Raw genomic sequence first — 26,750 nt, forward strand, 5'->3', positions numbered from 1 at the left:
CGCCGAGCCCCTCCGTCGCTTCGTCAGCAATAATGTACAACTCGGTCCGATAGCTTCAGTTTAAAGACCGATTAGTCCGACCAGCAAGACAATACAGTCTCATCAGCAAATCTGTCCCGATTGGGATTTACTGACAAAGTCTGAAGCTTGGTAAGCCTCATAATAGAGGAATTGCTATGGGGGATGAGCTTTATCCGCATAAACCGTCACTTCATTGGAAGTGGCGCGAATATTTCCGGCATTTGGTCATGGTTTCTTCAGGGACGAGGGGATGACGTGGGATGATTTGAAATGGTGTTAGAATTAAACTTAGAATTACTCCGTACATCAACCTATCGTTACAGACAAAGGAAATCTATGGTATCGACTAAGGTCCTCCCTGGTATCATCAAAGCCATGAAACAAGAAAAGACATCGACGCCGATATGAATCAACTGCTTTAAAAGAATGTGTGCAATATCCCCTGGCCCGCTTACTTGGCGCCGTTGACCTCCTTCGACTTCTCGCCCTGCATGGCCTCCATGCCGGCATTGAGCTTGCCGAACTGCCACTCGGGGAGGGTGATGCCGGTCTGCTCGTTGATGGTGGTCATCAGGGGAGGGAGCATCTGGTAGACGTTGCGCATGGTATCGACGCCGGAGTTGGAGCCCTCGCCGCCCTGGCTGCCCGTGTTCCACACGCTGATCTTGGGCTGCAGGCCGCGGATGGCCTCGGCGTTGGCCTTGGCCAGCTCGACGTAGGTGCCCTTCTCGACCATCAGGTACTGCAGCAGGCCGGAGGGGCCGCCAAAGGCGGTGGACATCTTGCCGTAAGCGTCGGCCATGGCGGACATGCCCTCGGCCTTCTTCAGCATCAGGGTGAGGTCGGCCTCGGCGGCCAGCTGGGCCGAGTACTGGTGTGCCTCGGCGTCCTGGCGGGTCTTGTAGGCGTTACCGTCGGCCGTCTTGGTGGTGCGGTTGAACTCGGCCGCCGTGTGCGCGTCGGCGTCCTTCTGGGTCTTGTAGGCCTTGGCCTCGGTCTCGCGCTGGCTCTTCTCGAAGTTGGCCTTGGCGTCGGCCTCGATGGCGTACGCCTCGGCGTCGGCCTGCTGCTGGCGGGCCTCGCGCTCAATGGTGGCCTTGACGACATCGGTGGCACGCAGGCGCTCAATCTCGGCGGCGGCGCGCTTGAGCTCGACCTCGCGCTTCAGGTCCTCGTCCTTGGACTCAAGGGCGCGGCGGGCCTGGACGCGGGCGATCTCGACGTCCCTGCTCAGGGACGCCTGGCGGGTGTCGAGGTTCGCCTCGGCGGTGGCGCGCTCGATGTCGCGCTCCGTCTTCTGAACGGCGGTCTCGGCGTTGATCTTTGCAATCTCACGCTCCTGCTCACCCTTGCGCTTCGACTCGCCGACGTTACCGCGCAGCTGGGCCTCGGCGACGTCGATCCTGGCCTGGTTGCTGGCGCCCTCGTGGGCCTTGCGGGAGAGGGACTCGAAGTAGTTGGAGGTGGGGGCGTCCTTGAGCTCCTTGACGTTGGCGTTGTAGATCTTGAGGCCGAACTGGTCGAGCTCGGATTGGATGTTCCTGAAGATGCGGCGCTTGAAGACCTCGCGCTCGGTGAAGATCTCCTCCATGGTCATGCTCGAGACCAGGACACGGACCTCACCCTCGATGATGCCCTTGACGATGTTCTCGAGGTGGAGCATGGAGCCGCTCTTCTTGTCGGCGGACTCTGCGAGCAGCATGGCATACTTCATGAGGGAGTCGCCGCGGTCCTCGCGGCGGTTGGAGGGGACGTGGTCTTCCTCGTCATCGTGCTGGCTGGAGCCAATGGAGCGACCGGAGGCGTGAGCGGCATTGGCGCCGCGCTGGTTGACGTCCGGACCGACAGTGAAGACGACTGGGAGCAGGAACTGGAGCTTCTCCTTGGTCATGGCCTGCAGGTTCATCGCATAGTCGTGGGGCTGGACGCTGAAGCGCATGCAGCGCTGGAAAGGCCATACCCAAGCGGCCTTTGTGATTTTCACCGTCTTCACGGACATACCCGTGATGGCGAGGTATTCATCGGGGGCGGCGACTCTGTACGACATTTTGGCGGTGTTGTTGTTGTGGTGGTGAAGGTGCGAAGAGAGAGACGCTAGTAAGGAGCAAGTAGATGGCTCCTGCTTTCTTGATTATATTAAGAGGGCGAAGCTGCTCGATTAGAGAGTCGAATTGCTCAAAGCGTGTATGCTTTGTGTGATGCCTGGGGACGAGTTGAATGTGTGCGGCGTGATGCTGTGCAGGCAGCTTTGATGAGTCTGAGTCAAAGGTTGCAATGGGAAGCAGCCTTGGAGAGAGAGGGTATGCTCGGTGTGTCTCCGAATATTTACACTTGTATGACGAGAATACACACAATGTTGGGGAACCACAGTCATCTTTATAAGCGCGACACAAACGGGTGCCTCGACGTGATGCAAGACTCACACTCGTCCCGTGCGGAGAACGCCCAGCCGGTGGGCGGCATTCGCCAGGATCTTGACCAGGCATTCTTCTCGGCAGGACATGAAGGGTGGCAGCCTATCAATTGCGCCTCAAGCCATAGCTAGCATGAGAGGAAATGAGAGCCAATGTGCGGCGCGCGTGGAGAGCTGCAGTCAGAGCACCAGATTGCTGGTCCGTCTTTTGCGAGGTGGCTATGCAGCTGAGACCTGGACTGGTTTGCTTAATGCCCGGTAAGGCATGGCATGGTTCCGGTATAGTAGCACAGTTCATCCCCCACGTGATCCATCTGGCGCGCAGTTTGGCCAATCGCTGCCTGCTAGAACCCCTGGCAATTCGCCTGCCTGCATCAGATGATGAGACCTCGAGGCGCTAGAATCGTTCTCGAAAGCTTCCCTAAGCAGCTGCCTAGTGTGCACCCGCCCAGGATATTCTGTAATGTGGCTTTATTGTGGGGAAATAAAGGGTGTCGATCGTGCCTGGGCATTGACTATCTGAGGCCCGCCACAACACCCACAGCCCGATTGCATATCCCATCATGTCATAGTCAGGCCTGCATCAGCGGCGGGCGAATGCTGGTCCCGGAGTCAATATTGTCTGTTTTCGCCCTGCAAACATGCAAACAAGGAAATTTGGCGAGTACAGAGCATCCGCGGCTGCAACCTCACTCTGCTTGAACCTGGCTCCCGGCCCAGCAATCCACTATCGGGCACCGGGGATGCCGTCAAAACCGGCATAGACTGTCTTTCCGACATGGCAGGCACCGTTTAATCCCCTCACCGAAGGCCAGCCTCGTGACCGCAGGTCCCAATGTGGTCCGTCGCGATACGCGATACTCGAGGGGAACAGCCTTGTCGCCGGGCTGCTCTATGCAACTATGCAAGCGATGCCACCATTGGCCCCCCGCCCCCTTCGTCTCGAACCGGCGACCGAAGTCCCGGGCCCGAGGCCCCCCCTTGTGGAGACCGACGAACGCTGTTCAGAGCAGACGAAGGGCCTCAATTTGTCGGTCGCCTATTCCGGAATGCCGGGGCGGCAAGACGCTAAGCAAAGCTCGGCGCAGCGCAGCACAGCACAGCACTTTAGTCGGGCGCATCGTCCCCTCACCTCAAAAAACAACCTTACAAAACGCCTGCCTCCCAAGTTTCCCCTTCGTGGATTCCCCATTCCTCACTACAGAATAAATTTGATAATCGCGCCTGCTAGCGCCCAACAGCGCCTCCCCCCTGCTTCGCCCAACCAGCCGCCCGAACCGTTGCAGTGTCCTGAATCCTTCGCCCAAGAGAGTGATCAACGGAAACTCAGCCTCAGCCCATTCCCGGGTAATTTCCCTGCATCCCCGGGCTACCTGTCGAAAGGAACTCGCGCGAACGGCCCCCATAAAAAAAGGTGACCCGAGGCTGAAAAGGGCTCGTGATGTCTCATAGTCGCAGTCCGCCGCCAACCCCCAAGATGCTAAGCTTCAATTAAAAGCATTCCCACCAGGCCACCCTCCAAAATTCAGCCTTGCGCACATCTCCGTCGTCGGGCGCCGGCCGAAAGCGACACTCGTAGCCAGGCCCCAACTTGAACCTTGCAGCAGTCAGACAGTCAGTCAATCACCTGACCATCTCCGGGGGGCGAAATACGCCCCTTCCGTCACTGTCATCGTCTCGGCGCCGAGCCCCCCCCCCGTTGTCTGTTCATTCGGGATGTTCTCTGCGTGACCTGTGTTCTCGCCCCCAAACCGACCGAGACCTCGCCAAACACGTCAGTTGAGGCCATTTTCCCGCCCAAGAGGCTGGCTCTCGCTTGTTTCCACCCAGCACACCACCCGACTAAACCATCGCTCACAAACGCCGGCCAACTATCGCACCTCCCACTCTTGTTCACCATTAGCCCCCGTCAGGAACCGGGCCCGCCCTGAACAACCAGTCCCTTGCCTTCTCGCTCACAGCATCAAAAAAAACATGTCCAAGAATCCAGACTGGGACGGGGACGGCGACCTGCCCCCGTCCTACAACGAGGCAACAGCCCCTGCCCCGCCATCGTCGTCGTCCGCCTTCCACCCCGGGTCGTCGGTCTCGGCCACCCTCACGGACCTCTCCTCCCTCCTCCGCGAGACGCAGGCCCAGCAGACGGCCCGCGACACCGTCACCGTCACAACCCTCCTCCCGCTGCTCACCCCGCACCTGACCTCCCTCCTGACCCGCCTCGGCACGACGCCCCACCCGCCCGCACTGGCTGAGCTCTACCTCGTCCCCGGGGCCGCCGTCGGCCCGGAGTGGAGCATCGCCTCGGACGCGGACAGGAGGGCGGGAGAGTCCGTGCACGTCGTCCGCGTGGAGCGGGAAGCCGACCCCGAGCTGAAGGGCGCCGGCGACAGCAAACGCGCCAGTTCGGGCGCGGGGGCGGCGTCGGCGGCGGGGCCCAGCTCGTCGTACGAATTCGACGAATGGGGCCGCTGGGACGACGGCCCGGACGCGGCCTCGGCGCCCAAGGCGGGCGAGTGGTGGTGGTGGAACGACGAGCTGCTGGCCCACCGCCTCGCGAGGCGGCTGCAGCCCGAGCCCAAGCTCGACCGGACCGTCGTGCGCGCCGCGGTGGAGCAGGCGAAGGAGGAGAAGAAGGCTGGCCGCTGGGGGCTCTTCAAGTCGGGCGGCGAACCGTCGTCGTCGTCGTCGTCGTCGGCCTCCGCCCCGCCTCCCCGGCTGTTTTCAAAGTCTGCACCGGCGAGGCCGGAGGAAGACGTCAGCATGACGGTGCGCGCGGAGGAGGTCACGTTCCGCAGGGAGAACGAGATGGGTATATGGGAGAGCATGCGCGGGTACGGCATCGTCGCCAGAGTGCGGATCAGGAAACCGTAGGGTCATTATGGAGAATGGGCCATTGTTTTTTTCAACTTTTTCTTTTCTTTTTCAATCTTCCACTGATGGATGGGGCCCGTAACTGTATATATATCTATGCATCCTAGCCCCGGAGCGGCAGGCACACTGAATAACCTAACCCCCCATCCGACAAAGGTATGTCTCCCCTCGGGGAGCCGGCAACGAACACTGTGATCCGTAGTGCCTTGTTTAATCAAACGCTCGCCAGCGCAGCATCCAGAAAATTCTGTCTAGTCTCCAGCCACACGCCATACTCTAGGTGGAAACTCTGCGCGCTGAGGGAATAATGAAGCCGGCACGATAGTAACCGCGGCTGAGAATGACACGCCGTCCTTTGTATAGAGCATCCTTTCCCGCGGCTTCTGAACTGCGCCAACATGTCGAGGGCAAAGCGATTGGTGCTCTTGATGCGCTCTCGCGGCGACATGCCCGCATGCTGTCTCACTCTCTCAGTGATCTACAAACGCCAGGGGCCCATATGATCTCGTATGGTCTTCTCTTGATGTGGCACTCAAGGGCTGTTCGGATCTCGGGAATATAGCGGTGCCCCCAGCGACGTTGCTAGCAACATCAACGCAGACATTCAACGGCGATGCCGCCCCGGCCTCCCCCCCCCGTCCGCAATGCGTAGGCCACTGTCAGTAGCACACTCTGTCGCGAATTACGACGGTAGCAGCTATTTCCGAGATACTTACGTTGTCGATATTCTACTGGACGACAAAAACAGGAGTTGAAAACTCCGAGCCAGCATTCACCGAGCGTTGGTGGAAAAAGTAAAAAGAAAGTATTTCATCTTCCGCAGGTCTCTATCAAGTTCACGTGCGGTTTCGGGCTCGACAAACGACAAAAGCACGTGGCTTGAAAGACTGTTACACATTGGTTCGACTTGGTGCATTCATTCATCTCCCGTCTGCGAGTAGGCCCCAAACTCCGAGTTGGCGGTACCGCATAAACCTGGTAGGAGCTTGTAATTATTTTAAATACCTAACGCGTGCTGAGTTTTGTGGAGGAGCTATATTACATCTAGCAAGACGATAGAAACCCGCCAACGCCTAAACTGCTCGCTCATCCTTGACTAAACTCAATTCTCCTCCTGTCGCCTTTTTCTTCTAGGTGGGGGAAACCGATCCGGGTCCTAGCCAAATCGAATACCCGAGCCGGGATCCCAAGTCCCGCTCTGCGACGGCTTGTTCGCAGTACCCTGTGCTTGTTGTCCCTGCGCGCTGGCCGCCGCCGGAGCGCCAGCCGCTCCACCGAACTTGATGCCCATGTCCGGCTGCCACATACTCGAAATTGCCGGCGCGGGTCTCGGGTGTTGAGGCTCGACGGTCGAGCCCGCCCACGACTGGATGTGGGCCTGTGCGGGAGAGTGCACCTCGTGTCTCGGAGGGGGTTGCTGTTGCGGTTGCTGCTGCGGTTGCTGCTGCGCCGTGCCCGGAACGACGCTTGCATTGAAGTAGGAGTTGGAGCGCGGGTCATAGCTTGAGCCAGACGGCGATTGGACAGGCGACCGGTTGATATTGAGAGATCCAAGAGGCGGCATGAGAACCTCCCTATAATAGAGTTAGCATATGCGTCCACCGCAACCAAAGATGAAACTTACTCTTCAAGACTCTTGGCGTCTATCCGCCGCTCTGCAGCCCAAGCCTTGACCGGGTCACGGAAGTTCTGGCCAACCACCTTGCTCAGGTCGTTGTAGAACTTGCGTCCAACGTCGACATTATTGACAATCTCCTTGTACTTGTAGTAGGCGTTGTCAAGCTTCTGCAACGCTTGCTCGCGCTCTCGGCTGCCACTTGTTAGGTTTCTCTTCTGGCTTTCGAACTCGCGGTTGACTCTTTGAACTTCGGTCATGAGTCGCTCCTGCTCGTCTTCCTCCTTTGCGACAGCCTCTATCTCGGAATCGTACAGTTTGTCAAGCCGCTTCTCAAAAAAGTCCTCAAAGTGAGCAGGGACGATGGCTGTTGTTGGGTATGTCCTCTCGAGCCGTGCTGCTTCCTTCAGGATATCTGGCTTGATATCATCCGTTCTGGCTTTCTCCCGCAGCGCTTCTGCCTTCTTTCTCCTCTTGGACTCGAGGCGTAGGACATCATTGTAGGCGCCGCGAAGCCTTCCTATGACCGGCTTCAGGGGCTCTGGGATGTCCATCCGTCGGCTGGAAGGCACATAGTCCATGAGAGCCCGATCCGATCCAGACAGCATTTCAAGCAGGTCTTGGACTTCTCTGAATTTGTCCCGCACCACCGCATCGCTGCTCGTGCTGCTCGCAAAGTAACCTTCAATCTCAGCAACCTGCCCCCAGAAGCGGCCACCCTGCGGGTCGCTCCGGCTGTCCGGCCTTGACCATCTGTCGGTTCCATACTTCCGTCGCATTCGATTGTCCTCTTCCTCCTCCGCCGCGAGAATCGCCTTGCCTTCGTTGAACACCGCGAGGTCGGCAGTTCTCAGCTTGTCGATATCTGAGAACGCCCGTTGAACTCGCCCAAGAGCATCGGCTTGTCGAAGTTCTTCGGCATGGTGCACTAAGCTGTGGGGCAGGCCCAGGGGCTTTTCAAGAGCCTGCAATGAACCAGGTAAGTTGATGGAGCTCAGCATCACATGTAGCTTTTCTGTTTGCGTTTCCATCTGTCCAATGATATTTTCGTTTACGATACGATCGCGAAGCTGTTCGTAGATGGTGATGGCAGCGTGAACGGAGAACGGCACCAGTTTCGTAAAGAGCGCTGGTCCAAACTCGGCCTGGTCGCCGACGTAATCGAACGGGTTGGCCACCTGCGGAGGCACCTTGGCGACAGCCATATTGGCTCTTTCAAGAATCTTGAGCTCTGATTTAGGCGGAACGGGTTCTTACGTAGTCAGCACGAGTATCCGGTTTCTTCCTGAGCATTGCCAACTTACGGAGGTAGATTACGTCGTTGTCCTTTTCTGCTCGCTTCAGGTCTTCTTCTACCTTGCGCTTAAGGCCGTTCAGATCATCGAGCACTGCCTTGTTAAGGTAGCCGCCCCGGCTTTCCTTCAAGCCCTCGCTCACGCAGCTTACTGCATCCTGAAGGCGAGCAACCTCCTCGCCATATCTCCTCTTCTCGAGGCAGTCGCACGCAGCGCGATACTGTGCAGCACCTGCAAAGTGATGGTGCTTCGCACTCATGTGGTGAATCCAGGCTGAGCTGATTGCCTCGCTCTTCATGGCAGCCTCCCCTGCGATGTTGTACAAGTCGGACACGCGGGCGGCCAGTCGGGCGATGATGGCGTCCTTGTAGCCGTCCATAACGGCCTTTTGCCAGAAACACTCCTGAGACTGAGCCAGCAGCAGTTGTGACAAAGACTCGAGTGTGTTGGCGTCCATGTCTTCAGGCGGGTCGGACATCCGCAGCTCGGGTAGGATCTCCTTCTGCATGTGCTCCAGGACTCCAGACGCCGACGCGAAGTACCCGGCGGCAGTTTTGAGGCCTTCCGTGCCTGTTCTGGACTGCGCAACGGCGAGCTGGGAGTAGAGGGACGCGAGGTTGTAGAGGATGTTCATGAGCTCGTACTTGAGGTTGTTTCGCACCATCGGGCGTTCGGTATTGTAGCCCAGCGCAGGGTACCAGGTAAACTCGGCGCCTATCTAATATTCAACATTGTCAGCACCCCAGAAACTACATGGTGCCAGGCACGAATGCTAGGAAAAAGAGAGGAAACGTACGTCAATTGGGAACTTGCCCCCGATCCACACTAGCTGTCCAGCATACGCCTGAAGCTTCTTGATACCGCTGGGGTGCGGCTCCCTCACGTTGACCGCATCCCGTCGCAGGGCATCGATGACCTCGAGGTCTTGACGGAACATATCGGGGTGTTGGTCATATTTCGTGTTGATATACTGCCGTATCGTCGAGGAGAGGGAGAGTTGGGTAGATTTGCGGAAAGGCAGCGACAGAATGTTGGAGATGCTAGCGGTGACGAAGAAGTCAGTAAACATGCAAAATCTACGCCCAGGTGGGTGGGTGCCCAAGGCCACTCACGTCGCCATCTTGAAAGACGCCTCGCGGTGCTGAGAAGAGGACGTTGGGAGAGCTTCTAGCTATACCAGAGGCCTCATGACTTCATTTCTCCAAACATGGAAGGAGACAGCACGAGGGGGGACTGACGTTGGCGGGGCACGGCTGCAGAGTGGCTTAGACTTGCCTCGAGTGGGGGTGGGGCGTGGCTGAGACAGGCTGAGATGCATGCCTGACGAATGTTGGTCTTTCGGCCTGAATACTGAGGCGGCTTACGTTCGTCCCATCTTGCAGCATCGCCAGGCGCAACCTCGTCCTTTTTATACCACGTCCATATCAACTAGGTTTTCATGGGGCATGGAGCTTGACTTTGAACGTTTTGTAACATTGGTGTACACCTGTTCTAAACTCTAAAGGGCATATTTGAATGCCTTTCCCTGCACCTTAAATCAAACCAGGTAGGCAGGTTTGTTGACCTCCAGTTAAAAATATAAAAAAGACGCCCAACGTCCTTATCACGACTCCAAACGTCCGGCCTGTCACAGGTCTATGTACCAATTGCAAGATCCGTCCAAGCAATCCATCTATGTGCAATGCAATGCAGCAGAAAAGAAAAGAAAAAAATGGGTAGCGTTTGCCAGCATGCTGTCAATAGTAAAACACCCCGTAGGATTCTCAAACGCCGAAGCTCTGAACGAGCTGTATGCCGAAGTCGAGATGAGTTGAATGGAAGAATTTGTTTTGATGAAATGAGGGTATAGAGGTCAGCGGATTATAATTATGATCTTGTCCAGGGTTGTTGTCGTGGTGTCCGGAATGGGTGAGCCGTTTTCACCCTGGACATGGCCAATCTTTGCTTTCGCCAGATTGGCCTTTCTGCTGCCGTCTGAATCGAAACGGGCCCGTACCATATCCGCCGAAGGCCAGCTGTCGAAACAGGCCAGGATGTCCTGGGTTGGTGGCGATGCCTGATGAGCTGCAAGGGATGCTTATTTTTTGTTTATCCGTTGGCCCCTAGCAATGCCAGAATCATCCGACCCGTCATGTCATGAGGCAAGAAGCTGCGAAATGGCCTCTGCCTGTGTCGTATCGTCGTGCTCGGCAGATCCGAGGTCCCCTCATGTGGAAGGGATCCAGACAAGCTCAATGATGCCATCAATCTTACTCATCGGCTCGCCATCCTCCTCGACCCACCGCTCGTCGTCTTTCCTCCTGGTGTAAACCTGAAGGACGGAGCCGTCCTCTTGCACATGGGCCTCCTGGAGCTCCCAGGCAATCTTTCGGCCGGTTTTGTGCAAAGACCTGCGCTGAGGACCGAACATGTAGTCGAGGTTCCAGCCAATGTCATCGGGGGCGGGGGTGAAAGTCCGTTCCATCTGGTCCAGGTTGAAGTCGATGCCTTGCGGGTAGTGCGCGATGCTGAAGCCGTTGGCGATGATAAAGTCGTCGGCGGTGATGAATCGTTGGAGCGTGCAATCCTCGCCACAGGCGTGGGAGACCTTGCTTGACTGGAAAGGCTTCGCGAAGTGCCATCCGCCGCCCTTGTAGTGGTGCAAGCTCAAGGGCTTGATGCCACTCTCGTAGAAACCAGCCGGGTCGCCGTACAAGTCGAGTTGCCATAGCTCCCACAAGTTGGTAAGACGGACTTCGGTGTTTTCGTAGATACACTTGCGGAGAAGAATGTCGCCTTGAGGTCCCCAGCCCGAGTTGGCCTCCTTAACCTTTTGCTCCGTCTTGCAAGACTCGTACAACTGGTTGATGGCAGCGGCCAGGGGAACGCTCAAGAAAACACCAGCACCACCGAAAGCCTGGGATCCGTGTCTGTGAATGGCGTTGACATCCTCGGAGAGGGTTCCAACGTAGAGGGGATCAAGATGGTCGAAGGTGGCGAACTTGTCGATGAGACCGTGCATGCTGGGGAAATAGGTATCATCGTCACAGGTAACCAGCCACTTTCTCGTCTTCCGCTCGGGATGGTTGTACAGGTAGGGGACCAGAGTCAGGTAACGCACAGCCATCTCCATGGTAGGGTCGGAATGCGCGACATCGGCATCAATGCCTACCCTCTTGAGCCTGTCGCTGGCGTCCTTGAGCTCGGCGTCACTCGCGTCGAGAAGCAGAAGCAGCAGCTTGCCGCCGTTGGACTTGCCGTTGCTGTCGGTAAGCCAGTGGGACCATTCCTTGATAGGGCTGGTCTTCGGGTCGTTGAAGCGCTTGTATGTGGTGGAAACGGCGAACATGAAGTCGGACGCGTTCACAGTGGCGGGGTAGGGAGACTGCGTGACGGGAACATCCAGAGGGGCGTGGCACTCCTCGGGAGCGTAAGACTTGCCGATATCAACAGTCTTGAACTTCTTGGGAAGAAAGTCCTGATCCAGGACAGTGTAACCCTTGCGCTGGATGGCCTTGCGGGTAAACCTGACGTAGCGCTTGAAGTAGTGGATCTTGTCCCCGAGGCCGTACTTGTCCTTGAGCGTCTTGAGGTGGTCGGTGTTCACATCGCAGTTCATAACATGGGTCGATGAGGGAGCGGGCTCCGCGGGAATCTTGTCGGATAGTGATGAGGAGGCGTGGGACTTGACGGCGTCCAGGGGTTGCTGGTGGGTGATGGACGACTTTACGCCAGCACCTGTCTTCATAATACGACCACGAACATCAATGGAGTCGTTTCTGAGGGTGAGGGCCATGATGACCAGGACGACGACTGCAAAAAGCAGCGTTCTCGTGAGTGGGTTACGCATGCTGCAGACGCGATGCGGACCGGGCAGCTTAGCTCCCATTGTCCGAATAAAAACGTCTAGTTGTTTCTCGTCCAGCTTGACGGTTGTGAGCGGGGGCCGGCTTTGAAACGAGGGAGGTGAGCAATACGTAGTTGTCGGCCAGTACCGTCGGAGCCTTTTGTGTTCTTGGTGATGCTAATACAATGGTGGTTCCGGGGGAAAGCTGTACAGGAGGAAACCGTAAATGGACAAGATGCAGGTACTAAAGATAGTAGCTAGCAGTATGGTTGAGCGAGTGACACGATCATAGGACCGGCAAGTGATCGGGAAAAGGGATGGATCTCTGCCGCTAGGAAACGAAGACGCAGACAGAGACTGGCGATCCAAATTCGTCGTGAACTTGAGAGACGAAGGAGGAAAGGAGCAGGAGCGGGAGGGTGGGAGACGAGGGAAGTAGAGGTAGAAGAGGTCTGGAAGAATGAAAAAGAGGGTCTTGGCGGCTAGGTGCCATGTATGGAATGGGCGTGTGTAAAGCATACGTACGGGGAGGCTTGGACGATTCGATTAGGAGAGATAGGTCCCGGTTTGCAAGGACTTCGAAGACGGCGCGAGGAGGAGACTCCGTACGGCGTAAAGTGACGGACTGGGATTGCGACTTGGGGGGCGTTCAAGGGCAGGGGGGGTGAGGTGGGCAGAAAAACAGGGGAGTGGGGGGATATGTGGGAGCGGGAGTGGGAAGAAGAAAGAGGGAATGGACAGGGCAGGATTGAACAAGTCTTGCTCTGAAATGGACTGGACTGGAAAGACAGGCCGAGCGAGCGAGCCTGGTTGGCGTGGCCGCGAATCGATGAGCGAACGACGTGGGAGCGGGTGGGTGGGCGATTGGGATAAAATTGGACGTACAGGGGTGGCCTGCCATGCTGAAGAAATAGTCCGTCGCTCTTTCTGCCGTTTGGGAAGTTACCTAGCATAGTAGGGAAACGACTAGAAGGAGGAAATAGGGGACAGACGGTGTCAACAAACCGCCCAGGAAACAGTCTACGCCATCGCCGCCGCCGCTCGCCGCCAACCGTCCGTGGCTGACGGATACTAGCCAAGGTGACGAGTTGCACACGTACCATGGCACTAGGAAGGCAGTGCGCGAGCGAGTGAGTGACAATGGCAGACGGCGGGCCAAGGCCGTAGCCAGAGCCAGACAGAGCCAGACATAGAAACATGCCCTACAGGCTACAAAAAGAAGGAGAGAGAGATAGGGAGAGAGTGCAAGAAAGACACGCCAAGCAGAGGCGAGGTGCAGGGGAACCTGGGACGGTACCTTGGCGGGAACGGGACCTGCAGCTTGCGTCTTGCATAGAAATTGGTAACCGAGTTGGAAGTTGACAAGGCGAATGTATTGAATGTACCGTGTGGTATTGATCTTTGCCATGGTCGTGGTGCCTGACTTCAGCTCACCCACTGCACACCATACTGCCATCGTAGCACACTGCTTAGTATGCTCGAGTCCTCTCGGTCTGCAACTTGCCTCAATGCCGGGTGCACACGCGGCAAACATGGAACAGACAGAAGCAACGCGAGCTCAGTCCCATGTTGCTGCCGCAGTTGTTGCTTCTCCCCATGGCACAAGCACAAGCGGCCACGCTCGTCATCTCATCTCACGTCCGAGACTCATCTCAATCATCTCCGCCAACCCCGGGGTTTCGCAGTATTAGCGTACTGTATCCGTACGGAGACTGATAGCGATAGAAGGCGTGAGTGGGCGAGTGGGTGCATGTGTGGTGCGTACTATGTATCCGTAGTGTATTAGTGTGTGGTGTGTGGTGTGGCACTGTGAGGAGGGATGCATGTGGAAGATGGATGGATCATGGACGTGATGGATCAATGGAATGGGGATGGAATGGGATGGGATGGGATGGGAGGGGGGAAGGGGGAAGGGGGGACAGAGGTCCAGCCCGCGCGACCAGGATGGGGAAAGATTGAGCAGATTGAGTGGTCAGTACCGGGGTGCAAAGGGGCGTGGGACAATACTGGTGGGGGGCTTAAAGTGGATATGCGCCGGGATATCTGGGATGCTGCGGCAAAGGCCCCGTCCACGGATTCCCCGGTGCTTCGTCCCAGCCCTCAGTTACCGCTCAGCTTGACGGTTTTCAGCGTACGGACGACGGAGCACTCTGTAATGTACGTACGGACAGCTAGGGCCATGGGGGCCATTCACTGTGCTTCCGGGCGTTACGCGCCCGGCACGGTGATGGGAAGAGCTCATCTGTCACTGCCATGCCCTGTCTTGGTTTCGCGGGACTGGACTGGGCACGGCAGGTCGCGCGGGGTGACGACCATGGTATGCCGAGAGCGCCGGGCGCCGAGATGCATCGTGGATATGTGACGGTACGGCACGGTAAGCTGACTAGACTGAAATATCAATCGATAGATGCCCTTCCATACACAAGGCTGGCTGGCCATGGACCCGGCAGTTGCTGTCTGGACTTCTGTCCGTCTGGTCAGCCTCAAATGGGCACAGGGCAGTGGCCGGTAGCTTGAGGCGCCATCGGGCGTGCCAGAACTGGCCCATCTACGCTTTGGCTGACATTCCCGCCAGGACGGCGCGTCGACGGCTTCTGTCCCTGACTTGTGTCCTGTGTCCGGCTCGAGCCAAAAGCGCCCATCGAGTTTTGCTGGGAACCAGCGCCGAGTCCCCTGTGGATGAGCGCTAATTAATGCCCAAGACTCCAGATTACAGAGTTGGGCTAGGGCAGATTTGGTGGATTCGCCAGAAATGGGTGTTTTTGTGGTTGTTTGTATGAGGTACGTAAGTTGCGTGCTTTGGCGACATGTGCACCAAGCCGATTGCTCGATTGCAAGGTCCCGTTATCAGTGCTCATCAGACGAGATGAAGACCGTGTGAGTGTGTCAATGCATCGCATTGGCGTGGGATCTGGAGGGATGAGGGATGAAGAAGCGACCGAGTCTTCGTCCGTATCAGAGTTCGCAAATAACGGAAGAGAGGGGGGTCCATGACTATGTGTGATCCGTGTCGCCTCATTGGCCCCGCGGGACAAGCAGATGCAGTTGCCATTTCACAGTTCTGCAAACGTGCTCGAGGAAGGAGCACACCATTGGGAGGCGCACAGGTGCTTGCCCTGTAGTGTGGAATTGGCAGCGACAACAGCCCGAAGAGAAAAAAAAAGACCGAAAAAAAAAAAGGAAGGGAACCCTCCCCAACTGGGAATGACGAAAATGATTGGCTCTTGCGCACCGTTTTCCAGGGGTTCTCTGCGACTTCGCGGCCAGGGGTCGTGATAGCCGCTTCCTTGCCACACCCTCTTCCTCCTTCCTCCCTTCAGTCTGTCCGTCCCACTGGGAAGGGACCAATGTCAGGAAAGGCCAAGAAACCCCAAAGCTACCTGTCACCCGGCCGAAATTACCGCTTCTCGCCAAGTACCGCTCCCGTACCCGCGAGCCACCTGCAATCTCTCTTTTCCCCCCCATGTGCCGAGGGACCCCAATCTTACTTTTTCGGCAACCCCAAGCCCGTTCGCGCTTTCATCAATTTGCTGCTGCCATCGCATCCCCTTCCAGGACCCCTGTCTCTGTTTCTCGTTCATATGGAATCGTATCGCGAGCAGCCCGGCGCCCCAATCAGGTTGGTTGGAATTAAACTGTCCATGGCATCATCGCACGCGTCCTTTCCATACCCATCCTCCAACGGAAGCGCATCTCAATCGCATACGAACTACGCTCCATGCCATATCTCCAACTCCTTCCTAGACCCCGCTAGTTGTACGGACGACAGTGCTGTGTACTCTCTACAAGTACTCGCTCCTCAATCGATACACGAATGCTACGCCGCTGATCATTGTCTATTCGTCTCAATCCCAGACGCCCTCCGTTTCCCACTTTTCGTTAAGCGCGAGAAAACCTGCAGCCTCACTGGGGGCCTGAATCGCCATTGTAGTTCCCTGTCCAGCAGCGAGTGGTCTTCATTCTACGGATGCTCCTCCGTCCAGCTGGCCCTGCATCCCCGCCGAATCGCCGCCCTGCCATCTGCCCATGGCTCTGATTCAGTCGCCCATCGCCACCGTTTAACCTCACCCCGTCCGCCACTACAGGGCAATCTACACGAGCTACGCTGCCCTACAGGTGCTACCGACTCGCTACAGGGAACCTCGCATGCTCTCGTACCCGCTATACACAAGCACAGCCTGCCCTAGTGCCACCGTTCCTGTTGCCAGCCCTCCTATTGTCCGGATGAAACCCTCTGTTAGACAGAAACCAAGATGCATATGACAGACATGTTGCTATTTTTTGCAGCGCAAAAAAATGGGCCGAGTTACGCGTCGTCATCATCCAGATGATGCAGGTGTCTACCACGGCCTCCACCGGGTGGCCAAATCCTGCGTACCCAGCCAAACGCCAACACGATGATGCACCACGAGCGTCGAACGCAGGCCTCAAGACGGAACACGGATACGTGCCGAGCTTTTATCAGAATGCCATCGCCCCCAAGAGGCTCGGATCTTCAGCCGCCGTAGCCCCCTCCCCTCGTAACCTTCACCTCACCCAACCCCTTCTCAACCTTCAACGGCACGAACGGCCACTAGGCTATTATAACGCTGCCGGAGCCAACCAACCATATGTTCCATTGCAGCGAGATCGACACCAACGAAAGAAGAGCGGTGCTGCTGCTCACTTCCAACTAGCCGGATGCTTGTCTGCCCCTGCAACGAGACGGTCCCAAAATGGAAGAAGGGCTTGTTGCGACCAGGCCCACCGTCAATGGATGCCAAATTCACCTCTTGTGGCCGGACATCCTGGACACCCAACCGATACTGACTCTCAATTCAGGGATTGTACCGGCACCGCTTGGTTCCTTTCTCCTTGGACGAAACATGACGCGGATCCTGCTGCGAACAGCAGTCGATCGGTATTTCTCAGACAAGACACTCAACTCTCTCTACTCCCCTTTCAAGCCGAGGTGGTGAAGCTCAACTGCCCAGCCACCCTACCCAAAACAATAGCGTGTGCTTGGAGCAGCTGCTGGTCCAGCAGCCAGGGCAGGCTTTTCGGGTCGGTTCCGTGAGCTTAACCAGCGCCTGCTAAACCTTCTGCCGCGTGCCCCGGGACACGGGACACGGGAGACTCAGCGTTGACAAAGTCAATCTGTGCCAGCTCTACCCGTCAAGTCACTGCAAACGTCGGACTTGGCAATGAACTTAATCGTCCAAAATCTCAAATGATGAGATGACGTCTGCACCAGTGAACTGGCTGTCACCGTGTGCAAATCGTGCGACGAAAGACACAGTACATACATAGTACACTAAACCCCCCAGAATAGAGGGGGAAACCGGCAGCATTAACTGGACCCAGTCGATCAGCCTGCCCATCTGCCCACTGTCAGAGACCTTTTAATGGACCTGACACGACCTGGCGGGATCAGTCTCCAGTTGTTCACGGCTCCAGCAACCACTGCCAGTTCCAGTGACCGCTTCCTTGACGTTAGGATGTCAGATGAAGAAGGGGCTGTGGGCAAATGGAGTTTGGAGAGGCAAGGAAATAAGGGGAGGGGAGCCCGAGCCGCCGGTGAAAGGCCGAAGGGAGCACGGGAGCAACGTCGAGACCACCCAAGAAGGCCAATGCTTCACATCCCGGACGTCTCATCACCGTGGAGTCGATGACGTCCTCAGCACAACCTTGCACGCTGAATCCAGTCCTTAGGTCTGTCCATCCGCCCACCCACCACGGCTCTGATTGGAATTTCGATGCTCAGCTTACCCGGAAAATCAGGCCAGGGCACACGATGCCTGCCCCCTCCGGATTCCGAAGCTGGGGCATGAGCAAGACCAGTAAGGTCCAGACAATCGTCATGGATGCGACTTACCGCCTCGTTGGTCACGAATTTGCATGAGTGAATTCAGTCCAGCAATCCACTGCCGGCGGGGAAACCATAGACAATGATATACCGGTACTACAAAGCCAAGCTCATGAGCCCAGCCACCGGGCGTCTAGCCTTGTGACCGTAAATCATTGCTGTCTTGAAACCAAGACGACCGCTCGATGATCGTCATCCAAATGTTGCCCACCTCACCCTTGAACCCCTGTGGATCACCAAAAGATCCGTTTCAAAGCACTTGATAATCAGCCTGCCCTATAATACTATTCATCTCTATGGGATTTTCACCCAATGGTGGACGGCAGTCCCGGATTAATTGAGATTGATTCTAGATATTTTTACCTCTAACCACGCGGGGGAGCGGACGGCGACCGGCCGGCACTTGGATCCAGTCATGGTCCTCCAAGTTTGCGCCGCACCCCGACCCCGACTTAACCGAGTCCAAGTGGCGGATATCACGATCGGCTGGCTTCCATCCGCTTATCTTGTTCGGTCCAGTCGCCAGATGCCCGGACGCTCTAGGATGCTACCCCCAATCAATCAAATCCGCACTGTTTTGCGCGTCATTGTTGGGCGCCCTTCAGATGGTTGTTTGGTTGCACTAGAATCGGTTCTGTTGATCGGTGAGTTCGTATGACTGGGCCTGCTAGCCCCGGCAGTTTGTCCGCTTGTATGGTGTTGTGGCCACCCCGTTTGTGAAAGGGCTTGATATGAGGACTCTTGGCAGCAGGCCGTTTTTTTCTTCTTTTTCCCGCGGGCTTCTCCCCAATCTCTCCATAAACGATACGTGCATTGGAACCACTGGGCTACGGTTGAAACATGGCAGTTGAACGGGTCTGCTAGCGCGAACCACGCGAACAGCCAGATCGACGCCAATATCTGTGAAGCATGTCTGGAACAATGGCGCAGCGTGCTAGGCAAAGCCACCAGCTCACTTAGATTCCCGGGTAATTTACAAAGCCCAGTCAAAATCTTTACTCTGCCCGCCTCTATCAACTCGATACCACCACCCCGTTCGTTGCATGCTTATAGGTAGTCCACACGACACGGGATCAAGAGGCACCGACCCGTTGTCGACCACCGAAGGGGGGGGAGTCGTGATGGAGGTGTTGATTGCCTCTTATTTCCCCTTACATAGAACAGAAGCAAGAAGCAAACATAAACGCCCGATGTCCCGACGGCTACCGTCCTCCTCGAGGCTGCAGCGATCCTCCCCGTTGCCACAATCCCACCCGTTATGCGCCCGTTGTGTCTTGCGTTTGCACAACGCCGGAGGGTGTGTGGCCGAGATGTCAAGCTGCAGTGGCGCGATGTCTCGGCCACCTGCATGTCACCATGCCCTACCAAGTCGGCGCCGGCGCACTGCGCACCTCGGCCACCCGGATCTTGGATTACATGCCGCAGGAAGGAATGTGGTAAGCCTAGCCGGGTGCTAATATGATTCACATGTTGGTCACAAATGGAGGGGGGGGGTCCATGGAGTGTACAGAGGAGTGAGAGATTCATCAGGAAATTTCCTACTTGAGGCTATCTAAGCTAATTGCAACGCGCCACAACGCCACGGGATATCTTCAACCGAACACAGTTCTCATCCTAAAGTCGAATTATGATACACTCTCGATGTCTACTGGTAGTGACCCTTCTGGTCACCGACGCCGGGCCGCGCCACGCCGTCGTCGACGTATCCCGGGAGCTGTTCCTCGCGGCCCAGGGCTCCCGAGGCAACGGGGCCGGAGCTCGGTGGTGGGTGTGACCCCAACGGCCCACCCTCTGGATGGGTGTAAAAGGATTGCTGGTTGGGCGGCCCAGGAATGGCACCGCCGTATTGAGGCTGTTGAGGAGCTGCGCCAGTCGCCGGGATGGGAGCTGGCGGAGGTAGGTTGGCTTCGGGAAGGGGCTGCTGCGCCTCGGCGGTGCGGAGTGCCTCGTAGAGCGCACCCGCGCCCGCCGGCCACATGCCGCTGGGTCCTTGGGGAGGCACTTGGCCCTTGACGATCTGGTCAACGGTAACCTTCTGTCCGTAGAAGAGGGCGTTGGCATCCTTTCTCTCGGTGACGACGGTGCCGTCAACTTGCACACCGGCGTAGAAGCCGCGAGACTTGACGTACGAGAAGACGGGCTTCAGGGAGGTGCTGCTGCTTCTGCGCTTCTGCTTCTCTTCGGGCTTGAGCTTGCCGTCGTCGACGGGCTTGACGTCGGCGGGGTTGGCCGCCTGCTCGGCGGTCTTCTTGTCCTCCGCGTTCTTTCCACCGAAGGAGGCGCCGAGGTCGAGAACACCGCCGGCGCCGTAGGGGCCAGCGACAACGGCGACGTCGGGGCCCAAGCTCACACGGGTGCTCATGAAGGCAGCCAGAGCCTCACGGCTGTTGATGACGCACACGCAGTCGTAAATGTCAACGCCGATCATGAAACCGGCGCCGAGCGCGTGCACCTGAATGCCTGACGGCGGGCTCCACGACCCGTCGGGGAGACGGGCGATGAGCACGCCGGAGCCGGTGGCGCCGGAGAACTGGAAGCCCACTCTGGCGGTAGTGAAGATGGCCAGGCCCACGGCCTTGTTGATGACCTTGGAGGGGATCTTGACGATGGCCTTCTGCTCCTTGCGGACCTTCTCCTTGTTCGGCGTCACGGGGCGCGACCCGTGGCCCTCGACGGGCTTTGTGGGTTCAAGGTGCTCGGAGGGCTGGGCCTGCGGGGGCACGTCGGAAGTGATGCCCTCCTCTGTTTACGGTGTTAGCGATGATCATGCCATGGTGAGAGCGGGGGGGAAGAAGACTTACTGCAGAAGCTCTTGAGGATCTTTGCTGCCTTCTCGCACTCCTTGTCCATGGTCGTGGGCAGGAAGCTCTGCGACCCCATCTTGTTCGCGAGCGCGTTGATGGGCACGGCGGCCTTCATGCCGATCTGGGAGAGACGCTCGCCCCATCCGCGGTGCGCCTTTTGGCCTGCGGGGTCCGTCGCGACGGGAGCCGTGTAAGCGGCGTGCGCCGCCGCGGGGTCCGCGTAGGCGCCCGAAGCGTTTGGGGCGGAGCCCGGGGGGCCATCGTACTGCTGCTGGTAGTGGTGGCCCGCGCCGTACTGGGAGGGGTTGTAGTCCGGCAGAGGCTTCTCGTTGGTGTGCTGGGCGGGCGCATTCTGGCCCAGGGGGGGCTGGGCGAACTGCGGCTGCTGATATTGTTGTTGGGCGTCGCCATAGTGCTGTTGCGACTGAGGGGCGTGGGTGAACTGCGGCTGGTTCGCGGGCGGAGGGCCGGGAGGCGGCGGGGGGAAGTGCTGGTCCTGGCCCTGGAGCTCACTCTTCTCGTTGGAAGAGTACTGGGGCGGGTGTTGCTGCTGGTTGTCCCCGGTGGGAGGGGGAGGGTAGAGCTGCTGCTCCTGGGGGATGGGAGGCTTCTCCGGATTGGTGCCCGACATTATTCGAGATGTTTCCGTTGGTGGCCTGTTTCGTTGCGGGGGGCCGGGGGAGGGGGAGGGGGGTATCAAGAAAGCAAAAAGCTCGGATGATGTGAAGTTGAGATATTAGTCAGATTGAGGGTGAGATCCAAGAATGGGCCGATGCTGAGAAGAGCACCGCGGGCGTGTGTTCTTTTGTAGGATGCGGGATGTAGCTTCTGGGACTTTGGTGTCTGTCTGCGGGCAAGCCGATGAGGTGTGGTGAACTCAGTTGAGTCTGGTGTGGCGCAGAGAGTGTCGTCAACGTGGAGATCGTTAGGCTTGCGAGGCTTAGAGAAGTTTGGAAAGCTGTCGTTAAACCCTGGCAGTTTTCAGAGAGGCCTCTCGGTTACGAGACATGTCATCGCGACGCATCCACTGCAGCTGCCAGCTCAGAGCCAGAGAGGGGAAGGTGGAGGGACACCCACAACGTCATGGTGTGGCTGGCGCTGGCGAATGTGGGGGCGAATGGGGCATGTGCGTGTGGCTGAGCAGCAGAAGACACGGATTTGGAGGACCGCAATAAAATCCCCCCAACATAATTATTGCCAAGCTCTCGCCCCCTCCGCCGCCCGCTTTCACCTGAGATTCTGATAGACCTCGCTATCGCAATCACGTCTAGACCTACTCTTCGCGTCTTGTTTTACGCGCCGCCGCTCCTGGTCAACTGTCATGTGACAAACTGACAGACGGCTGGCGTCACTGCAGATTTGCTGATGAAGACGACGGGTTAAATCGACCCGAACTAGTGTCCGATCCTGACCGGACTTGGCAAAAATGAGCGACGCTGTCGGGGATCATCATTTCGGTGGTCGGAGCCCGACTCCTTGCCGCCGCTTTCCCGAATTCTGCGCTTTCTGCAGCGGCAGTCGAGCTTCCAGTCCAGACCAGACTTGAAGTTTATTCGACAAGGTTGGGCAATCAACCCCTTTTTGAACATTCGTCGCTAGTGCTATTACGTGCGTGGTGACAGCGGTGTTGGTCTCGGACCGGACTCCAGCCAAGAATAGCAAGCCCGGACGTCTCCCAAGTGTCCGCAACGAGGGCGCCTGAGACGTGCAAACTCACCGAGGTCGTACATACCACCCACCATCCTCTCGACCGGCGTTTGCGAAGGGGGGGAGGGGCGTTTCCCCCTCCAACTCCGAACCACATACCACATTCGGCAAGCCAGGCTTTGCGAGTGCTTCCCCTCGTCCCTTGTCCTTGTGCATCTGATCTTCGGTGTTGCTGCAGCAGTTTGCTCGACCGTCTCGCCGGGTCTTGTAGCGTGGTTTTATCTTGACCGAGCCTGCGATACGAACTGTCCCGTGCTGTCGCGATTGATGGGAGATGTTGAGAGTGGGTTCGGGCTCAGAGAGGGAATCGTTGCTCGGGCGGAGATGCCATCCACTCACCAAAAAACGCTCCCCGCCCTACGATCGCCCATCTGCCCCATCGTGCGCGCGGCCCTTCCCCAATGGCCTCAAGGGGAGAAAGGGGGGACGACTTGAGTCGCACCGACGAATGTGTCGCTGATGGACCCGGTCAAGCCATGCTCTGACCTCGCTGGACTTTTTTTTCTCCGTTTCGGTTGCTTCTTTTGGGTGGGGGGTCAGCAAACAAAGTGAGCGGCGCCAACCTCTGTCGGAGCTCCGGCCGGTGAGCGACGGACAATGGAATCCATCGCCCCACATTGGCGCTCAGTTTGCTGCCCTTGCGCAGCTCCCCCAGCAGCCGTGAACGAGCGAGCGCAGGGTAGCAACCAACGAACATTTTCCTTCTGATTAGGGACGAGCTGGCCATAATATTGTTCTTCTGCCGTCTTCCTCGCGTCTTCCTCGCTCTTTCCTCTCTCCTTAAGCACCCGAATATCTACTCTTCGGTCCCGAACATCTCTTGTCTTCCCCTTGCATCCGACACCAAACCAAACATCTCGCTCTCTCGCTTCATCACCGAACAAGCGACCTACATACATACTCAGACAGAATGCCAAGCGCAACATCGCTCCCACCGGGCCCTGACCCCACCCTACCGCTCCCGCGCATCCTGTGCCTCCACGGCGGCGGTGTCAACGCATCCGTCTTCAAGGTCCAGTGCCGCGCGCTCATCTCCCGCCTCAAGAACCACTTCCGCCTCGTATTTGTCGATGGGCCCTTCTTCTGCGCCCCGCACCACGACATCGTCTCCGTTTACGGAGACTACGGCCCCTTCCGCCGCTGGCTGCGCTGGCTCCCCGAGCACCAGTATGTTGACGCCGAGACGGCCTCCGCAGAGATCCATTTCCAGCTGCGCATGGCCATGGACGACGACGACGCGCTGGGCGCCACAGGCGAGTGGGTTGGCCTCATGGGCTTCAGTCAGGGTGCCAAGATCAGCGCCAGCTTGATGTACACGCAACAGATGCTCCAGCAAAAGTATGGCAAGCGGATCGCGTCGGCGGGTGGGTCGGCGAACTGGAAGTTCGGGGTGCTGCTTGCCGGTCGGGCGCCGTTGATTGTGCTCGACGACCGGTTAGAGATGCCGCAAGGCGTCGGCGACGCGGCGGAGGCGAGTGTGGAATTCCGGGACTGGCCGAACGGGTCCAGCACAGATCACGTCCTGAGGCTACCGACAATCCATGTCCACGGCCTGAAGGACCCCGGGCTGGACCATCACAGGCGGTTGCTGAAGCAGTACTGCCAGCCCGGCACAACGCGGCTGGTGGAGTGGGACGGCAACCATCGCGTCCCGATTAAGACCTGGGACGTCGAGGCGGTTGCGTCCCAGATTCTGGAGCTGGGGCAGAAACTTGGAATTGTTCAGGACATTGAATAGCGACTCATTGGCGGATTGTCTGACTACCCATTTGACTTTTTTTTTCCCGTTGGGATATTACTTTTTATTTATCACACACCCATAGACTTCAAATACCAGATCTGTAATCTTGTCTTCCACTACTGGGGGTTTTCTTTTTGGTGCAAATCGCACATGTTCACCGTGTGGTGTATACACCCGTCGACACGGCGTGATAGCCCTTCCTGCCGACCAAGTCCGTCAGCTCGCTCCTCCACGCCTCTCCCTTCCCGAGCCTCTCGACGACCTTCTCGAGCGTCCACTCGGGCCTCCACCCGAGCTCCCTGACGGCCCGTGAAGAATCGTACACGCGGTCCAGCCGCGCCAGAAATACCCATCCCAGCTTCTCAAACACGGCCTCGCACCCGGGCAGGACCTCCCGCAGGACGGCGCCCGCGTCGGCGTCCAAGCGCCGCAGAGTCTCGGCGTCGGCCCGCGGGAACGGCGGCGGGGCGGAGATGACGTACTTGCCCCATCCCAGCGCGGCGGCCCTGCCCATGGCGCACGCGACGGCGGAGACGACGTCGGCGATGTCGGCCCTGCGGTAGGCGAGCTCACAGACCTTGAGGTTGGCGTCGGACATGGCGGCGCGGCGGTCCTCGTCGTCGTCGGGCTCCGGGAAGAAGCGGCTCGTCCTGAGGACGAGCACGGGGAGGCCGGTCTGGCGGTGGACCAGGCCGCAGACGTCCTCGGCCGCGCACTTTGTCACGCCGTAGATGTTCTTGGGGATCGGGACGACGGACTCGTCGATCCACGCCGCCGGCTGCCCCGGCTTCGGGGAGAGGGCCATGCCAAAGGTCGACGTCGTGGAGATGAAGACGAAGGACCGGATCCGCGGCAGGTGGCGCGCGGCCTCCTCGAGCAGGACCAGGGTGCCGGTGATGTTGGTTTCGACGAAGGCGGACTTGGGGTGCGAGCCGACGTGGGGCTTGTGGAGGGTTGCTGCGTGGACGACGTGGGATATCGCTGGGTTGTCGGCCAGGATAGAGGCGACGAGATCGCGGTCCGTGATGGAGCCGACCGTCGTTGTCGTCTCCGAAGGGAGGATGTCGATGCCGAGAGGCGTGTGACCCAGGGAGGGGAGCGTGAGCATGAGGGCGGCCCCAAGGTGGCCGGAGGAGCCGGTGACGAGGACGGTGTAGGGTGGTGAAGCCATGGTTGTGAGAGACCGCCAAAGCGAGTGGTAAGAAATGAGTAAAATTTCTTTGAGTTTAGAGGTATTTGGAACGAGGCCGTGAATTGAGGTAGGTGGTGATGTGTAGGTTTGAGCTGTTGTTAGCCGGCGGCGTGACTCATTGGCCCCTTGCAACACTAATTGAGAAAAGGCGCACGACTAGCATCGATGTTTCTCCCCTGATTCGTCGCGTCAGATAAATCGAACCATGATTTAATTTGACATCTAAATCCCACTTGCAGCACGCTGGATGCCCGGATATTACTCAAGATGTCAAAACTTGAACATTCTTACACACACGATAGCTAGGTTAGGCGCAAAGCGTACGTATGTTGCAAAACTTCTGGTATGTCGTCCGCACGCTGGCAGCTCTCTGCACACTGTTGTCTCAACAAAGTTTTTGATGCTATAGAAATTTGATTCCTCTAGATTGACCTCAAGGTTACTATATGATCGATGTGTTTTGGCGGCTTCCTTCCGTCAATGATGCATAGGCTCTATGATAGCAACTAGCCATCCCATCTGCTCAAATGTTATTATATTCCTTTTGGAGTCTCAAGCTTGAAATGTTCCCCTTGGGTTTCAAGAGAACATTATGTGACCGAGACGTGAGAATCAATAGGAGTGAGCGCCGGGCTGGCGCCTGCGTCCGGCTCGCGCGATAACCCCAGTGAATGCCACAAGTATGTGAGAGTCTGTAATACCGTAAATCTGGACGCCAATAACTAGACTAACATTGTTCAATTGAACTTTTATATTTGTTTATACTCCTTATTCCTTTCAACATAGTCATTAATTCGGTTTCCTAGGAAGTTGTGGTCCCCCAATTCCTCTTTGCCCTTGGGACCGAGCAGCATGATTGTCTCAGATAATGACTATGTGCACTACGCTGTTGAGATTCAGTGAAGCCTAGGTTTCAGATATGATTAACAACAGTGTTTAGGCTTATCAATCGATGATTAGGCCAAGCTCTAAACTTCCGGGCCAGGTTTGTGTGAGACATAGCCAGTGTAGTCTCTGCTCGGACTCTAAGAAACCTTTCAGATTGCATATACTAAATTTTTTTAAATCAAGTCTCCCCCTGTTCAACTGCAATCTTCAAACAACAAACCCGGTTGCAGTCTTACCAAGTCCAAATTTTTTTTTTAGCAGTCGCCTGCATGACTCTGAGCATGGTCACATCGAATCTTCCGCAAATACCGCGCTGCAGTTAGAAGAGACATGCAAAACGCCGCGAACATCACTGCTTGATTTTGGGCTACGCAAGCAATGGTTGCACGAAATCAGAACCAATCAGGTGTTGTGGGCTAAGCCCAGACGCTACTGCTGCACAGACTTGCTCAAACCAAACATGTCCTACCAACCTTAGTTGCTGTTGCCGACAAGAACATGAGATGAGAATCTCACTTCTGGAAAATGCCCC

General features: G+C 57.2%; 8 protein-coding genes across 8 annotated transcripts; 2 read left to right on the forward strand and 6 right to left on the reverse strand.

Annotated features, from left to right (window-relative positions):
- Positions 1-472: 472 nt before the first annotated feature.
- EsH8_II_000467 (uncharacterized protein) lies at positions 473-2,068 on the reverse strand (the record flags this gene model as incomplete). The annotated part of the gene is made up of 1 exon (XM_083263765.1): positions 473-2,068. One exon carries the CDS (start codon positions 2,066-2,068, stop codon positions 473-475), a length of 1,596 nt encoding a protein of 531 aa, XP_083121087.1.
- A 2,340-nt stretch (positions 2,069-4,408) lies between these two features.
- On the forward strand, positions 4,409-5,305 carry EsH8_II_000468 (uncharacterized protein; the record flags this gene model as incomplete). The annotated part of the gene is made up of 1 exon (XM_083263766.1): positions 4,409-5,305. One exon carries the CDS (start codon positions 4,409-4,411, stop codon positions 5,303-5,305), a length of 897 nt encoding a protein of 298 aa, XP_083121088.1.
- Positions 5,306-6,461: 1,156 nt separating this feature from the next.
- EsH8_II_000469 (BRO1-like domain-containing protein) lies at positions 6,462-9,335 on the reverse strand (the record flags this gene model as incomplete). Its single annotated transcript, XM_083263767.1, has 5 exons — positions 6,462-6,879; positions 6,930-8,172; positions 8,225-8,933; positions 9,012-9,255; positions 9,328-9,335. 5 exons carry the CDS (start codon positions 9,333-9,335, stop codon positions 6,462-6,464), a joined length of 2,622 nt encoding a protein of 873 aa, XP_083121089.1.
- Positions 9,336-10,421: 1,086 nt separating this feature from the next.
- Positions 10,422-12,083, reverse strand: EsH8_II_000470 (uncharacterized protein; the record flags this gene model as incomplete). Its single annotated transcript, XM_083263768.1, has 1 exon — positions 10,422-12,083. The coding sequence occupies one exon, from the start codon at positions 12,081-12,083 to the stop codon at positions 10,422-10,424; it is 1,662 nt and encodes a 553-aa protein (XP_083121090.1).
- A 135-nt stretch (positions 12,084-12,218) lies between these two features.
- EsH8_II_000471 (uncharacterized protein) lies at positions 12,219-12,560 on the reverse strand (the record flags this gene model as incomplete). The annotated part of the gene is made up of 1 exon (XM_083263769.1): positions 12,219-12,560. The coding sequence occupies one exon, from the start codon at positions 12,558-12,560 to the stop codon at positions 12,219-12,221; it is 342 nt and encodes a 113-aa protein (XP_083121091.1).
- Positions 12,561-19,531: 6,971 nt separating this feature from the next.
- Positions 19,532-21,321, reverse strand: EsH8_II_000472 (uncharacterized protein; the record flags this gene model as incomplete). The annotated part of the gene is made up of 2 exons (XM_083263770.1): positions 19,532-20,628; positions 20,688-21,321. The coding sequence occupies 2 exons, from the start codon at positions 21,319-21,321 to the stop codon at positions 19,532-19,534; spliced, it is 1,731 nt and encodes a 576-aa protein (XP_083121092.1).
- Positions 21,322-23,307: 1,986 nt separating this feature from the next.
- Positions 23,308-24,135, forward strand: EsH8_II_000473 (serine hydrolase-domain-containing protein; the record flags this gene model as incomplete). Its single annotated transcript, XM_083263771.1, has 1 exon — positions 23,308-24,135. One exon carries the CDS (start codon positions 23,308-23,310, stop codon positions 24,133-24,135), a length of 828 nt encoding a protein of 275 aa, XP_083121093.1.
- A 157-nt stretch (positions 24,136-24,292) lies between these two features.
- EsH8_II_000474 (NAD-dependent epimerase/dehydratase family protein) lies at positions 24,293-25,309 on the reverse strand (the record flags this gene model as incomplete). Its single annotated transcript, XM_083263772.1, has 1 exon — positions 24,293-25,309. One exon carries the CDS (start codon positions 25,307-25,309, stop codon positions 24,293-24,295), a length of 1,017 nt encoding a protein of 338 aa, XP_083121094.1.
- Between the last annotated feature and the right edge of the window lie 1,441 nt (positions 25,310-26,750).

Source organism: Colletotrichum jinshuiense, chromosome 2 (assembly GCF_051148585.1).
Source record: "Colletotrichum jinshuiense chromosome 2, complete sequence".
Taxonomy (NCBI): Eukaryota; Fungi; Ascomycota; class Sordariomycetes; order Glomerellales; family Glomerellaceae; genus Colletotrichum; species Colletotrichum jinshuiense.